The sequence below is a fragment of the Sinocyclocheilus grahami genome, unplaced genomic scaffold (genome assembly GCF_001515645.1).
Source record: "Sinocyclocheilus grahami isolate Dianchi unplaced genomic scaffold, SAMN03320097.WGS_v1.1 scaffold560.1, whole genome shotgun sequence".
Taxonomy (NCBI): domain Eukaryota; kingdom Metazoa; phylum Chordata; class Actinopteri; order Cypriniformes; family Cyprinidae; genus Sinocyclocheilus; species Sinocyclocheilus grahami.
In genome coordinates, this window is record NW_015505739.1 from 692,116 (window position 1) to 706,653 (window position 14,538).

Genomic DNA, 14,538 nt, shown 5'->3' on the forward strand with positions numbered 1-14,538 from the left:
TTTTAGTGAAGTCTATTGAGTTCACAAGATCAATGTCACAAATTAACCAAGAAATAGTGCAGAATCTTTAATATTTCTAATTTATGTTAAGTCATGAATTTTATTATTTGTCGTAACTTTAATTTTAAAAACCTTATTTTCATTATTAAATTGGAAAGAATCCCAGATTTTTTTCTCTATTTGACCCCTTTGTGTGATATTTAAGCTTTCAACTTCTCCCATTTCCCCATAACTTCCAGTGCTCTCTACTATCTCGATTCTAACTATCAAAGAATATAAATCAAGCCTTCCAATCTTCAACTTTACCAAAGAAGCACAGAGGAATAAAGACACATCTGCTTGCAGATTAATTTGTGAACAGTCAGTCAAGCACTGGTTTCAGCTTATAGTCACAGATACATAACAATGCCTGATACTCAGTAAACTCTCCCTATTCTTAAAAAAAAAGACAAGAAAACTGTGGTGAGTAGTGCTAACAGGCTGTAAACCACTAAAACATTCCCATATCTTTTGGATCCATCTTTCTTTTTTTCTGTTCTCTATCTATCTATCTGTCCCTCTTCATGTATCTCTGCCTGTATCTCTCTGCATGAATAGAAAGCCTGCTGCCTTCAGAGAGCATTTCTTCCTAATGAGATTAACCATCAAGGAACGGTCATGTCTAGACACCCTGAATACACAACCCCTTCCCTCCCACCACACACACATCCACAGGCTCATTCTCAGGTAAACCTCACCTGTAGATTTGCCCCAGGGTTTGCTGTCTGCCATAACTCTATAATGACTTTATGTGGTGCACTTTCACTGAGACATTGAGTGAGATGATTGTCAGAATCAAGTATTTGATATTCCATCATTTATTTTGGAAATCCCTCAAAACAGTTTGTTTTTGAAACATTAAAACATACAAAAAGTCTTCAAACATTCTCTATAAAGGTTCCTTATTGGCATCTATGGATCCAAAAAAAACCTTTAACATCCATTGAATGTTTCCATTCCAGTACTTTAGAATGTTCTTCACACCGAGAAAATGGTTCTTTTAAGAATTGTTCACTAAAAGGTTCTTTGGGAAAGCAAAAATGTTTCTTCTATGGCACTGCTGCTGCAAAAACATTTGGAAACTTTATTTTTAAGAGTGCAAAATCAATCCCTGAAAACAAAGTTTCAAGTAAGTACCAAAAAGGATGCCATAGCAGAATGTTTAAAGTTTCATAATTCTATAAAAACATATGTATTTGAGTTCCAAGGAACCTATTTATTTCCTCTTCTTTTAAAAGATGATTCCTAAAACCAAAAGTCTGATCTGATATTTTCAATACAATATCAAGAATATTTGAATCTCCAATGAACCATATAGCCACTCTGAACTGCAAATGCTAATTCTTGATAAGAAAATTGTTTCTTAGGACTGTATGTCAATATTTGTCTCAAAACTGCTGTTAAACAACTATTGACAAAAGATAACCGTAACCAAACCTAAAGGTAATGAAGGTTAAGATGGTTCTGTGTGATCTTTTGTAGTTTCTTCATGATTTATGAATATTAACACTGCAGATGTGTTTAACCCAAGGCCTAAATTTGTGAAAGCATTTCCATTAAAATTCAATGTGAAGGCCAAGATCAGAACATGTGAAAAGAAAAAAAGTTAACAAGAACCTCATACTCTAGTGACAACTTCAATTGCATTTCAAATTATTTGCCATGGTCTGACCTGGTTGTAAAAATCAGGACCTGGTGTCTGTAGCATCAGTGAGAATTAATGGATGGATATGTGTGTGTGAATTAGCAAACACGAGTGCTGAGTGTGTCAGATTATGTTTGTGTGAAGGGGTCAATGCTGTCAATTAGAAGGTGAAGTCTTTGCTCTTCCTCACATTAGCTGGATTAATGAAGGGAATTTCGTGCTTGATTTGCCATCCTGTATGCTTTGGGCCTGTACGTATTTGCTTAAAAGTCCTTTAGCAGTTCATAAAGACATGTTTCCTCTTCCTGTTGGGACTCTATCAAGGCTCTGCTAACTCTCTTTGATTCTGCCCATCAGCCAATGAGATCATGACATTGACTCATCACTGTGTCACTTCAAAGGCTGGGAATGGGTGTCCAAGCCCCGCCCACATTCAGAACCCACTTAAAGGTGTGGGACACCCCCTCTGCATCTGTGGCAGAAGCAACAGACAGACACATTCTTGGATTTAACTTTGGAATTAACTCAAGCCCTTTGAGTTCTTATGGAGAACTTGTATTTTTAAACGAAACATCTAGATATTGCTCATTCAGATCTTTTGGTCCGTCTCATTTTCTTCTGGAGGACATCTTGTGAGAAGCCTAAATAATGCAGGCCATCAGAGGTGAGTACTTGTTTTAACTCTAATGCAACTTGAGGGCTCTTGCTCTTGGTGTGCAACATTTATTTACAGACTTGGCTTCATTGTTAACTCGTTTTGCACTGAATGAAATTCCAAGAGTCTCTCATTGAATGCCATTGTCTGAAAAGCTCAAATATTCCATCTTTTCTCAGACCTAAAGCACAATTTCAGTCTCCCTCCTCCGCCTTCCATGGCTGGAGCCGGGGATTCCTATCACCAGGGCAACATCCGAATGACTCTGGAGGATCCGGAGCTGTGGAGATCCTTCCATGGGATCGGCACTGAGATGATCATCACCAAACCTGGCAGGTCTGTCTCAGAACCAACTACAACTTAATCTGTCGACAAGTTTCGGATCAGCTAAACTCTATAAACTGACCTTAATTCGTGCATTCATGGCCTAATGGTTAGAAAATCGGACTTGTAACCTGAAGGTTGCGGGTTTGAGTCTCAGGTCCGGCAGGGATTGTAGGTGGGGTGAGTGAATGACCAGCGCTCTCTTCCACCCTCAATACCATGACTGAGGTGAGACCCTTAAGCAAGGCACCGAACCCCCAACTGCTCCCCGGGCGCCGCAGCATTGGCTGCCCACTGCTCCGGGTGTGTGTTCACGGTGTGTGTGTTCACTACTGTGTGTGTGCACTTGGATGGGTTAAATGCAGAGCACAAATTCCGAGTATGGGTCACCATACTTGGCCACACGTCACTTCTCTTCACGTCAATTCTTGGAGCTAAACTTGCTTTTGTATGCTTATATTACAGGAGGATGTTTCCACACTGCAAAATCAGCTTGTCTGGATTGGTACCATATGCGAAGTACATCTTACTGGTGGACATGGTGCCAGAAGATGGTCTGAGATATAAGGTTAGAACCAAAACCCTCATCTAGTCTTTCTCTAATGCAATTAACAACCAGATTCTAAGAAAGTTCATAGATCACAAACATTCAAGTCTTATCCATTTGAATGCTCTGGTCGCAGGCTAGTCTAGACTATTAGAGTCCTATTTAAGTGAAGAGCTGTTGAATTGGGAATCAGTCGTGAACGGCTGGAGCGTTGGGGGACGTTGTCACATGTGTCTCCCCAGAACGTTCTCACCACTGATTGCACTCCTCAACTTCAAAGAGCCCCAACTCTTCCTGTTTTTACAGAGCCCACTGGGGGGTTTTGCCCTGACACACACTCTCGTTCACACATACTCTCACACCCCAGCACCCCCTGCACCTTATGTCACGGCCACTCTAGAAGCTCTAGTTATTTAATGAAATGCTTCTTCTTCCTTAGTGGAACAAGGACAAGTGGGAGGTCGCTGGTAAGTCTGAGCCTCAGCCACCCTACAGGACGTACCTACACCCTGATTCACCAGCGCCCGGCAGCCACTGGATGAAACAGCCCGTGTCCTTCCTCAAGCTCAAGCTTACCAACAATGCCCTGGACCAACATGGGCATGTAAGTGCCTGTTCAGATTCCTACATTTGTTTGATAGTAATTTGACTTTGATTTTAACCAATGTCTCTCCTTTCGATTCAGATTATCCTTCACTCCATGCACCGTTACCATCCACGTTTCCATATCGTCCAGGCTGATGATCTGTACAGCGTACGGTGGAGCGTATTCCAAACTTTTACCTTCCCCGAGACATCCTTCACTGCTGTCACTGCATACCAGAACACAAAGGTAAGAGTTTTATAAAAATGTAATAATCAGCAACACACTGATTGACCACTATTCTGGAAATTGGGGTGGGGACACATCCCCTTATCATATATGGTTGTTACAGCTTCAATTCTTATAATGTTATGTGAAGCATGTATATGTTCTTATGCATACATTTCGAAGTTGAATAGATAATGGTAATTTTTTCTTAGTATTAATTAGAACTGAGATTGGTGGTTACATTATTTCTCTCACAGATTACAAAGTTGAAAATCGACCACAACCCCTTTGCCAAAGGATTCAGAGATGAGAGCACAAACTCTAAAAGGTAAGATTATCTTGATGTTATTTTTATTTTCATGACCCGTTACCCGTTAAATTGACTTAAAAATGGAATCCATTCATTACATAAAGTACAACATTTTATTATTAAAAATGTATTCTATATTTTAAAATTCCAACAAGTTCAATACATTTGTTTACAGTTTTACATTGTTAACAATTTTCCTTTGACAGACGAGCAAATCGAAGTATGGCTGATCCTGAAAGAGTTGCAAAGAAGATTAACTTGTCAAAAGATTCAGAACATGGAAGCTCACGAGGTAATGGTCTTTACATTTAAATTAATATCTCCATGTACGTACAGGATTTGTAGGCTTTTAACTAGCAGCCTGGGTTCAGTTGTCCTAGCTGACGAGTATGGATGTTTTTTTTATTTTTATAAAAATTTCTCAAATAGTTGTTTTATTTGTAATTTATTAAGTCTCCTTGATATTTATCTCTTCAGATATCCAGCAATCCTCATGTGAGGGTCTTGATGATGAACACATGGGCCGTAAGGACTCGGAGGTGAAGCCCGAGCGGTACTCCCCATGGGGAGGTGCGTGTGACCGGGACAACGGCCACGCTCTCCGTGCAGAGTCCCCTCTGGGCTCGGACACTCGGGACATTTACAGCTCTGAGCAGCTCGTACCGGGACAAAACACATACCAGCCTTACAGGTACAGGCTACAGACCTCAAACAAGACTTACTAAGCTATTTTTCCCCTTGTCAGTGTCTCGATGTTAAATTCTCAATCTTTTCAGATTTCATGAATATGGCAAGTCCCCCTCGCCGTCCTCCTCCAGTGTTGGCAGCAGCAGTGCATGTGGAAGCCGCTCCAGCTTTGAGTCCCGAGTGCCGGATGCTGCCACCGTGCCTGATCAAGACACCTCCAGCAAGCCCTCTGCCCCTGAGCTCGGCCTGCCTCCCTGCCCGCCACATCCCTCCGCGGGGCACCAGGACTACGCAGGAGTGCTGAACATGGCCATAGCCCAGGCCAAGCCAGGTATTCTGGGCCACCATCCGCTCTACACGCCCTACAGTACAGAACAGTCTCTGGGACAGTGGAGCGGGGTAGCGTCCACTCAATACCCCCCTCCTCCACCTCCCCATCACCACCTTCCCACCGAATACAGCACCCAGGCCGTCCATCACGGCTATCACCACGGAAATGTAGGGGACTGGAGCCAATACCCACTGTTTTCTTACTCGTGCTGGTGAACGAGAGACGGGACGCTTTCTAAAGTCTTGCACGATGAGATCTGGATCTTCAGATGATGGGATACCTGCGAGCGCCAGATAAACACTGAGCGAAAGTGTAATGAGGAAGTGGCACTAACTAGAATGTTGTTCGGGGAGTCAACTTGGATGCAAATAGAAAATAAAGAACCTGCTTCAGTTTAACTGAAAAGAGTATGTCTGCTGATCTGAGGGTCTTTGTTTTCTGTGAGAAAAGACAGTGTGCTTGTCAATTGTACTGCATTAAACGCATTTGGAAATGGACTTTTGATACCTTTTGACTTGAAAATTCATGCCTGCGTACCGAAGACAAAGAACGAACTGGTTTTCTGGGATTTGTTGTTAAAATGTCTATTTATTCTGTGTTTGCGTTTGCTGCTACTTAATATTATTTTTGTTTAAAAAAGAGAATTGTGTAGTGTAAAATGCTGTTTGGAAATTACAATATTGTATGTCTGAAATTCAGAATGATCAGTAAATATCTTCAAAGATGCTGTGGTCATGGTCTTTTTCTTTCCCAAAGAAAGAAATAAGCAGCTAATAAGCTTATATGAATAAATCCTAATTGGAACCCCACCCATCTCTGTCTGTCTACACACACATTATTTGATGTTGCATCCTCAGGACACTTAAGGTACTACCTTACATAAAGCATGTCATAGGCCCCTCTGTGCCCATGAAAGAGTCTTAAGAGGTGTGAAAATGAAGGGGGGGGCCTTTTCACCACTCCAAAATGCAGACGGACGCTGATTGCTGCCGTCACGGTTGTCAGGCACTAATGACTTCCGTAAAGGAGGGAGGGAGGTGTATTTGTACGTCCTGAGTGGGAGCATTAGCCAAGCTCAATTCATTACAGAGCTCTTTAGCGTCTTTTAGACAAGCTTAGCAGCTATTTGGTACTCAAACACACTACAGATAAGCATTACCATGTTTATATTTACTAAGCTACTTCCGTGGCACAAACGAGCACAACAATACCTAATTTACCTCAAATATGAACAATATCTGAAATAGCTGATTTTTCTTGATACTGGTGACAACACTGATGAGAATGCGTTATCATTTATATTCTATTCCTACTTAGGCTCTTTTCAAGCTTTGAAAGTTCTTTAAAGACAAAATATTGACATGTAAGTTCTGTTTTTATTCAATTTTGGGGCACGAACAGGGTAAATATACACTCACATTAATTTTACTTATATTAAATAGGTGCACATAAGTATGAAAATAAAATGTCTTAGACCTCAAAAGGGCCAAAATAGCAAAATGTTGCAAGAAAAAGATAGAGCGAAAGAGTTTCAAACCATATTACAAAAATCGTTTTTAATTGTAAGCAGAATGCGTGTGATGGAAAGGAAAGTTTTGCTTTTACTGCATGTTTCGAAGAAAACTTTCGTATCCACACAGTATTTGTTAGATTGTGTTTCTCCAAATAAAATAAATGTAAGATGCTAAAGAATGTATCAGGATTTGTTATATTTATTTATTAGCTCATGTATTTTGTATCTACTTCACGTAGAATATGCAATAAAATTTTTCATGTCGAAATTTCAAATGAATAATTGAATTAAAAAATGTATATTAATATAAATGTATGGCTTAATATAAATGTATATTAACATTTAAATACATTTTAATTTAATTGTAAAGAACATGCAATTATATTTGCACTTAAGTATATCTAGTATGTTATTTCTGTAATAAGTGCTCGTTTTAAAAGCAAGCTGAAGAGTGTATCTTTTTATATCTACTCGGAAGTTTGCAGTTTGTTTAGGCCACCTTGTAAAGACCAACCAAAGAATTTATTTTTGTCATACTTTGAACGGTTTCACCTTTGTTATGACTATAAAACATTTCATTGTTTTTGTCATAAGAACCATTTGCTTTATAATATCATTTCACTGTTTATCACATGCAACATGCATATTGTTACCAATTATTAAAGTACTTCTAGTTTAACTGTATCTAACACATTTAATTGTCAGGTAATCAAGCTGTAATAATGCTAGCTAATAAGAAGATTGAGGCAAAAAGCTGAAAAAGGAGCGTTGCATGATACAAACTTGACTGTTATGTGCTGAAAAAAACATGAGATTATTGTCAGAGAAGGGGAAATTAAATAAGGTGCTGAAAGGGTTTTTATGACTGGGTGAAGTGAACGCAAGTACACAAACGTCTGCGGTGTAAAAACCCTTTCAACACCATTTAACTCTGAAGTGAGGCTGTAAAAGCTCCTCAATCATGTGTTAATGCTGTAGAGGCAGTTAAAACACCATCAGCATCTGCATCGGTCACTAAATCAATCGTCACATTTTCCAAATACCAGTTACAAAAAGTATTCCCTGCTAATATAAAATTATTTCCCTCTCCTCTTCTCAGTTTCTATTCCGACTCGTTGTATTAACCCGGCCTTGTTCAAAACCTTTAAAGCCACCCAAACAACTACAGTACAATCCGCTGATCTTTATTGTATATGTGATAATCCATGAATTTGACTTTGCAAACTGGCAATGCAGTTAAAATGTGTAATGAATTTCCAAGATATTAGAAGAAATACAATTAGTCTTAGTAATTACAGTCAGAGTGAATGTATATTTATACCATTTCATGTCAAATATAATGGAAATTTGATACAAAAATCAAATATTCCACAAAACACGTATTAAAAATAAGAAAATCAGTGATTTTCAGATTTCATGTGATCCTTGTTATGACATTCAAAAGGGTCAAACAAATCAGAAATGTTTAGAAGAGGCGATACATCTGATATATTGCATAAAAGAAAAAGCAAACAGTAAAAAGGAGTGCATAATATTTGGAACAGAATTGCTTTTTACATCGCAAAAGACTCTTGAATAACAGTTCACGTTAAACTAGCTCATCTAACGCTTGCAATTTTTTGATAATTTCTCTTTGGAGTGACTTGACAGCCAACAAAATAGTAAATCAGCATTCATTAAAGCAGCAGTTGGCAACCTGTCTTGAGATGTTTTTTTAAATTTATAATAGCAATCACTGTGACTCGTTCCCCATTTCTATAAACACTAACACTAGCTTTCAAAAGTTGACATGTTGGTAAGATAAAAAAAAAGATTTTTAAATTAGGCTACGTCCACACGAAGCCAGAGCTTTCCCTATCTTTTTTTCCCCCTCATCTCAAGAAATATTTGCGTCCACACGAAACCAAACAAAACGATGTAGTATACATGCCAGACTAGCATGTGGCGCTGTAATTCTGCCACAGAGATACACTAAAAATGGAGAAGACTTGGACTATGCTCACCCTCGTGTCGTTCCAAACCTGTGAGACCTTTATTCATCTTCGGAACACAAATGAAGATATTTTTGATGAACTCTGAGAGCTCTCTGACCCTCCCATAGACAGCAAGGATCCTAACACGATCAAGGCTCAGAAACAAGGAGATCGTTAATTAGTCCATGTGACATCAGGGGTTCAACTGTAATTTTACGAAGCTACGAGAAAACTTTTTGTGCGCAAAGAAAACAAAAATAACGATTTCATTCAACAATTCGTCTCCTCCGCGTCACCCTATAGCGCCATTATGGAGAGTTTTTTTGCCATTTTGTCAGGACTGCTGAAAGGATTATCGGTGCCCCTCTGCCCAACCTCCAAGATCTTTACATCTCCAGAGAGGCTAAAAGTAATTGGAGCTGCGCTTTGGCAGACTCTCTAAGGGAGTGTGTAACATATACGTCCAGATCTCTGTGTCCTAGAAGAGATTCAGACTGGAGATGATCCTTCCTGTCACCCTCTACAGCACTCCGCAATCCTCTGATACAGAGTATTATCTGTTACCATGACAAAACCCGCTCAAAATAGAAGTGTGTGCTGACCAGAGTCGCAGCATTTGCCTCAGGCTCCACTACAAGTGGAGTAATGATTTCTGTAAGCTAAGCAAAATTAGCTGTCTGGGGGAAACATTCAGAACTTTCCAAAAAGAATGTGGTGGAAATTGCACAACCGGTCAGTGTGAAATTAAAGGGATAGTTCACCCAAAAATGAAAATTCTGTCATTAATTACTCAGCCTCATGCCGTTCCAAACCTGTAAGACCTTTGTTCATCTTCGGAACACCGAAGATATTTTTGATGAACTCTGAGAGCTCTCTGACCCTCCCATAGACAGCAAGGATCCTAACACGATCAAGGCTCAGAAACAAGGAGATCGTTAATTAGTCCATGTGACATCAGGGGTTCAACTGTAATTTTACGAAGCTACGAGAAAACTTTTTGTGCGCAAAGAAAACAAAAATAACGATTTCATTCAACAATTCGTCTCCTCCGCGTCACCCTATAGCGCCATTATGGAGAGTTTTTTTGCCATTTTGTCAGGACTGCTGAAAGGATTATCGGTGCCCCTCTGCCCAACCTCCAAGATCTTTACATCTCCAGAGTGAGGAAAAGGGCTAAGAAAATCCCTTTGGACCCAACACATCCAGCCCACTCTCTCTTCCAACTGTTGCCTTCTGGTCAACGCTACAGAGAACAGCCAGGCACAAGAACAGTTTCTTCCCACAGGCTATATTCAGCCTGAACAATTAAAACTTTCATAACTATACATTGTCCATCATAAGTGACACATTCATTTATTATTTAAGTCAAAATATATTTCTCGTATAGGCCTATTTATTAGTTATATAGGCTATATATACAGTATATATATATATATATATAGCCTAGCTTTATGATGTTTTTCTCCGCTGGCAGAAGCGCTGCAGGTGCGTGATGTGATATGATATGACCATGTGAATCCTCATGTTCTGTTGTTTGCTGCTTTTTGCGCCGGAAAACAAATGTTAGTACTTTTAATGGGCCACAGACACTTATCCTGTCTAATTTAATTCAATTCTAATTTAAAATAATCTTGTCGGTTAACGGTTAATAATCGGTTAATGAGCGTCGGTTGTCGGTTAGGAAAAATAACCAAAATGAACATCCCTAAATGGCAGGTTGCCAACCCCTGCACTAGAGCATCCTTTTTACCACTTTCCTCACCCTTTCCTTTACTCTTTTGAAAATTGTTATTGCACTTAATTCAAATCTATTAATAAAAAGGCATTGGACTTACCAAAACACATCTGTAAAATAAAGGCACCATCATTATAAACAAAATCAAACCGTATTTGTAAAGTGCATGTACAGTGTAAGCATCTCCAACAGTTTCTCATAGTTCTGAATGAAGTTTTGGACATAAAACAATATAAAATGGCACAACAACCTAAAAGAGTCGGCAAAATTAACCCACAAGCATAAAGGAGTGTGATTTGGAAATGATCTAAACCAGAACACTTCCAACTTACCTTCAGTTACTTACAGACAGGCACGACAAGGACGCTCCCAAAACTCAATCTGGTAAAGAATTATGGAATTTCATACAAGTGCTCAATTTAATAAAGTACAATTCCCTCACTTTCGCAATTTTATGTCCCACCTGAGCAGCACTAACACCTCAGTCCTCGCTTGAGTTGTCCGAGTCATCCCAGTCCACCTCTTCCCATGATGCTTTAGCCCTTTGCTCCCAGCTGCGCGCCTGAGCCATGGCTGCTTGTGGCAAAAGCAGGACACATGCTGAAAGCCCAGATAAGCGGTCCTCGAGGGCTGTCCCGCTCTCCCATCGGTCCTCCACCGCGTTATAAATGTGAACGTACTTCATTCGATTGCCCTTATCATGCGACCTTCCGCCCAGGATGTAGATGCACCCATCCAGGACGGCCATACCTGGCTCTCCGTGTCCAGCAGGCAGTGGGCTCACCACAGACCACACATCTGCTATTGGGTTATAGCACGCCACCTATAGAGACAGACAGAACTTTAGCTCAGTCGCTGGCTCTGGATCAAAACATAGTGAGCTGCTTTGTTGTCTACGCTCTACATAGACAGTCTTTAAAGGCAGCATGCTGTCAACAATGAAACCTCATAACACTCTTAATAGGGCCACACAAAGAATGATCCAACCTCACATGAAGCATATGATTCCAATACCCTAATAAGTGTAAAAATTTACTTATCAGTACTTTTTAGTGTTGAATGACATATCAATGTCAATGAAAAATCCACAAAAAAAGGAAAAATATTATAGAATTTAGAAAGGTTCTCAGAATTCTTAGAAATGTAGTGTGTATTTTCAAGAAAAGGTCAAATTTAATTATTATTATTTTCAAGTATTACACTACTGTTAATACATTTGAGGTCAGTAAGATTTTGTCAACAATGAAACCTCATAACACTCTTAATAGGGCCACACAAAGAATGATCCAACCTCACATGAAGCATATGATTCCAATACCCTAATAAGTGTAAAAATTTACTTATCAGTACTTTTTAGTGTTGAATGACATATCAATGTCAATGAAAAATCCACAAAAAAAAGGAAAAATATTATAGAATTTAGAAAGGTTCTCAGAATTCTTAGAAATGTAGTGTGTATTTTCAAGAAAAGGTCAAATTTAATTATTATTATTTTCAAGTATTACACTACTGTTAATACATTTGAGGTCAGTAAGATTTAAAAAAAAAAAAGATATTAATACTTTTATTCAGCAAGGACACATTCAGTTGGTCAGTTGTGACAGTAAAGACATTAATTGTAATAATATTTTACAAGTTTACAGTTTTATTGCATTTTTGATCAAATAAATGCAGTCTTGCTCAGCATAAGATATTTTTTTTCAAACAAATACACAAAATAATGATCTTTAAAAAAGCATCATATGACCCCTTTAAATAATATATCAAATAATTAAACAAATAAAGGTCAATGAAGATAAGAGTGTGCCAGGTTAAAAAGAAAATAAAAATCTACTTTATAACATTTGCCAATTTTTTTTTGAAATGTACTGTTTGTATTCATGGTTTCACATGGTTTTGAAAAATCAAAAAAAGTTTAAATCGAAAGAATTTAATGTTGTATTATGTAACATCAAGTAAAAGTAATAACTTATTTTGCATACTTATTGAATACATGCGAGTAGGGATGTAACGGTATGAAAATTTCTTATCACAATTCTAGTGACCTAAATTATCACGGTTATCGGTATTATCACGGTGTTGTTAAAATGTGCTGGAAATGTTCCAAAAGTACTGAAACATAAATAATTTTACCAAGTTCTGTATTCAAAATCAACAGACAATAAATAAAATTACTTTTAGCTGAGATACAACTATTTGAAAATCTGGAATCTGAGGGTTCAAAAAAATCTAAATATTGAGAAAATCGCCTTTAAAACTGTCCAAATGCAGCCCTTTGCAATGCATATTACTAATCAAAAATCACATTTTGATATATTTACAGTAGGAAATTTACAAAATCTCTTTATGAAACATGATTTTTACTTAATATCCAAATGATTTTTGGCATAAAAGAAAAATCGATCATTTTGACCCATACAATGTATTTTTGGCTAATGCAACAAATATACTCGTGCTAATTAAGACTGGTTTTGTGCTCCAGTGTCACAAATATCATGAATTACTAATGAAACTTCAAACAGCATGACTGAACTAACAGTGTCTTGTCACAAATGGTCAAATTATCGGTTATTTTAAAAGACTTGTGGACCTTGACACATGTTGGCTTTTGGAACAGCCTTCACTTCAGAAGCGAAGCCGATGATGCTGTCTAGGCTGGCAGCTCACTAGCCTTGCTTTCACTTTATTAATAAATTACTTATGAATTGACACAATTTTTACACTATGCTATAACTGGAGTCGCAGCGGTGCATGTACCTTAAGGACGTCTCGCCGGTAACCGCAACCATCATTGCTGCCGCCAATGACATAAGCGCGGCCGTTAAGTGCTGCCATGCCGTGCCAGGCGCGCTCCACCGGGCCCTCGGCACACATGCTCCAGTGATTGCCGCTGGGATCGTAACAGTAGCTCTCCTTCAGATAAGCCATTCCCCGCCTGCCACATGCTATGTAGATTTTCCCATCAATCACTGCTCCGGCGTGGGCATATACCTTCAGAGAGTGTAAACATATGCTGTGCACATTAAATTCAAAGTTCATAAACTCGTGTCACATTCTTGTAGTAGTTACAGCCCTTATGTAAATAGTTACCAATAATTTATATTTCTTCTGCTCAACAAAGCTTCATTTATTTGATCAAAAATACAGTAAAAACAGTAACACTGTGAAATATTATTACAACTTAAAAGAACTGTTTTCTGTTGAAATATATTTTTAAATGCATTTCATTCCTGTGATGCAAAGCTGAATTTTCAGCATCATTACTCCAGTCTTCAGTGTCACATGATCCTTCAGAAACTGATAAAATGCCATTCAAAAGTTTGGGGTAAGTATAATAAAAAAAAGAAAAAAGGATGCATTAAATTGATCAATAGTTAGAGTAAAGACATTGATAATCTTACAAAAGATTTCAAATAAATGCTGTTCTTTTGAACTTTTTATTCATTAAAAGAATCCTTAAAAAAATGGTATCACGGATTTCACAAAAAACATTAAGCAGCTGTTTTCAACATTGATAATAAGAACCATTGGCGGAGCGTGTGGCCATGGGGACTTGGGGCAAAAATGCCACTAAATTGGACAAAAATGCCCCTGCACAAACAAATTAAATCTATTACGTCTGTTGCTAACAAAGTGAATATGAATAGACCGTGTCGATTGCGGCATTAAATTAAGATCTGCTCATGTTGCACCGTATTTCATTTTAGGCGTGTTTACAGTGTTGCGCATTTTAACCAATCACACAAATATCTGTTGAGCTTAGAAATGCAATGGCCAATCAGAAGCGTTCAGATGAGTCTTCATTCAAACTTATCAGTTTTGTTGAGAGCGCACTCGCTGACTGAATTCTCTCATCTTCTTTTATCATTCTCGCGAATTCTCTCATCATAAACAACAAAGCGCAGATGTACGTACAATGTAAGTAAGAGATTAATTTCACAGTGTATACAGCTTCAGTGATTATAACG

The 14,538-nt window shown here is 38.4% G+C and overlaps 2 protein-coding genes across 3 annotated transcripts in view; one reads left to right on the plus strand and one right to left on the minus strand.

The window, feature by feature from the left end:
- Positions 1 to 221: 221 nt before the first annotated feature.
- Positions 222 to 5,956, plus strand: LOC107556237 (T-box-containing protein TBX6L-like). Of its 2 annotated transcripts, XM_016239301.1 has the most exons (10): positions 222 to 726; positions 2,042 to 2,348; positions 2,519 to 2,675; positions 3,129 to 3,231; positions 3,650 to 3,814; positions 3,896 to 4,042; positions 4,279 to 4,349; positions 4,538 to 4,623; positions 4,809 to 5,022; positions 5,108 to 5,956. In XM_016239301.1, the coding sequence occupies exons 2-10, from the start codon at positions 2,333 to 2,335 to the stop codon at positions 5,562 to 5,564; spliced, it is 1,416 nt and encodes a 471-aa protein (XP_016094787.1). In that variant the 5' UTR covers positions 222 to 726; positions 2,042 to 2,332; the 3' UTR covers positions 5,565 to 5,956. The 2 variants fall into 2 exon arrangements, with proteins under 2 accessions (XP_016094787.1, XP_016094788.1); XM_016239302.1 differs by lacking the exon at positions 222 to 726 and having other exon boundaries at positions 2,009 to 2,348.
- Positions 5,957 to 10,341: 4,385 nt separating this feature from the next.
- LOC107556236 (kelch-like protein 22) overlaps positions 10,342 to 14,538 on the minus strand; it is a 16,272-nt gene continuing 12,075 nt past the window's right edge. Inside the window, exons 5-6 of the mRNA XM_016239300.1 lie at positions 13,328 to 13,561; positions 10,342 to 11,393 (exon numbers count right to left, since the gene is read on the minus strand). Coding sequence (XP_016094786.1) covers positions 11,052 to 11,393; positions 13,328 to 13,561 — 576 coding nt within the window. The 3' untranslated portion in view covers positions 10,342 to 11,051. The remainder of the gene's footprint in view (positions 11,394 to 13,327; positions 13,562 to 14,538) is intronic.

Bases quoted from the DNA above. Each gene is read 5' to 3' on its own strand.
- LOC107556237 (XM_016239301.1), top strand. The intron at 3,232-3,649 runs GTTAGAACCAAA...CTTCTTCCTTAG, and splicing joins AAGATGGTCTGAGATATAAG to TGGAACAAGGACAAGTGGGA. The intron at 3,815-3,895 runs GTAAGTGCCTGT...CTTTCGATTCAG, and splicing joins CCCTGGACCAACATGGGCAT to ATTATCCTTCACTCCATGCA.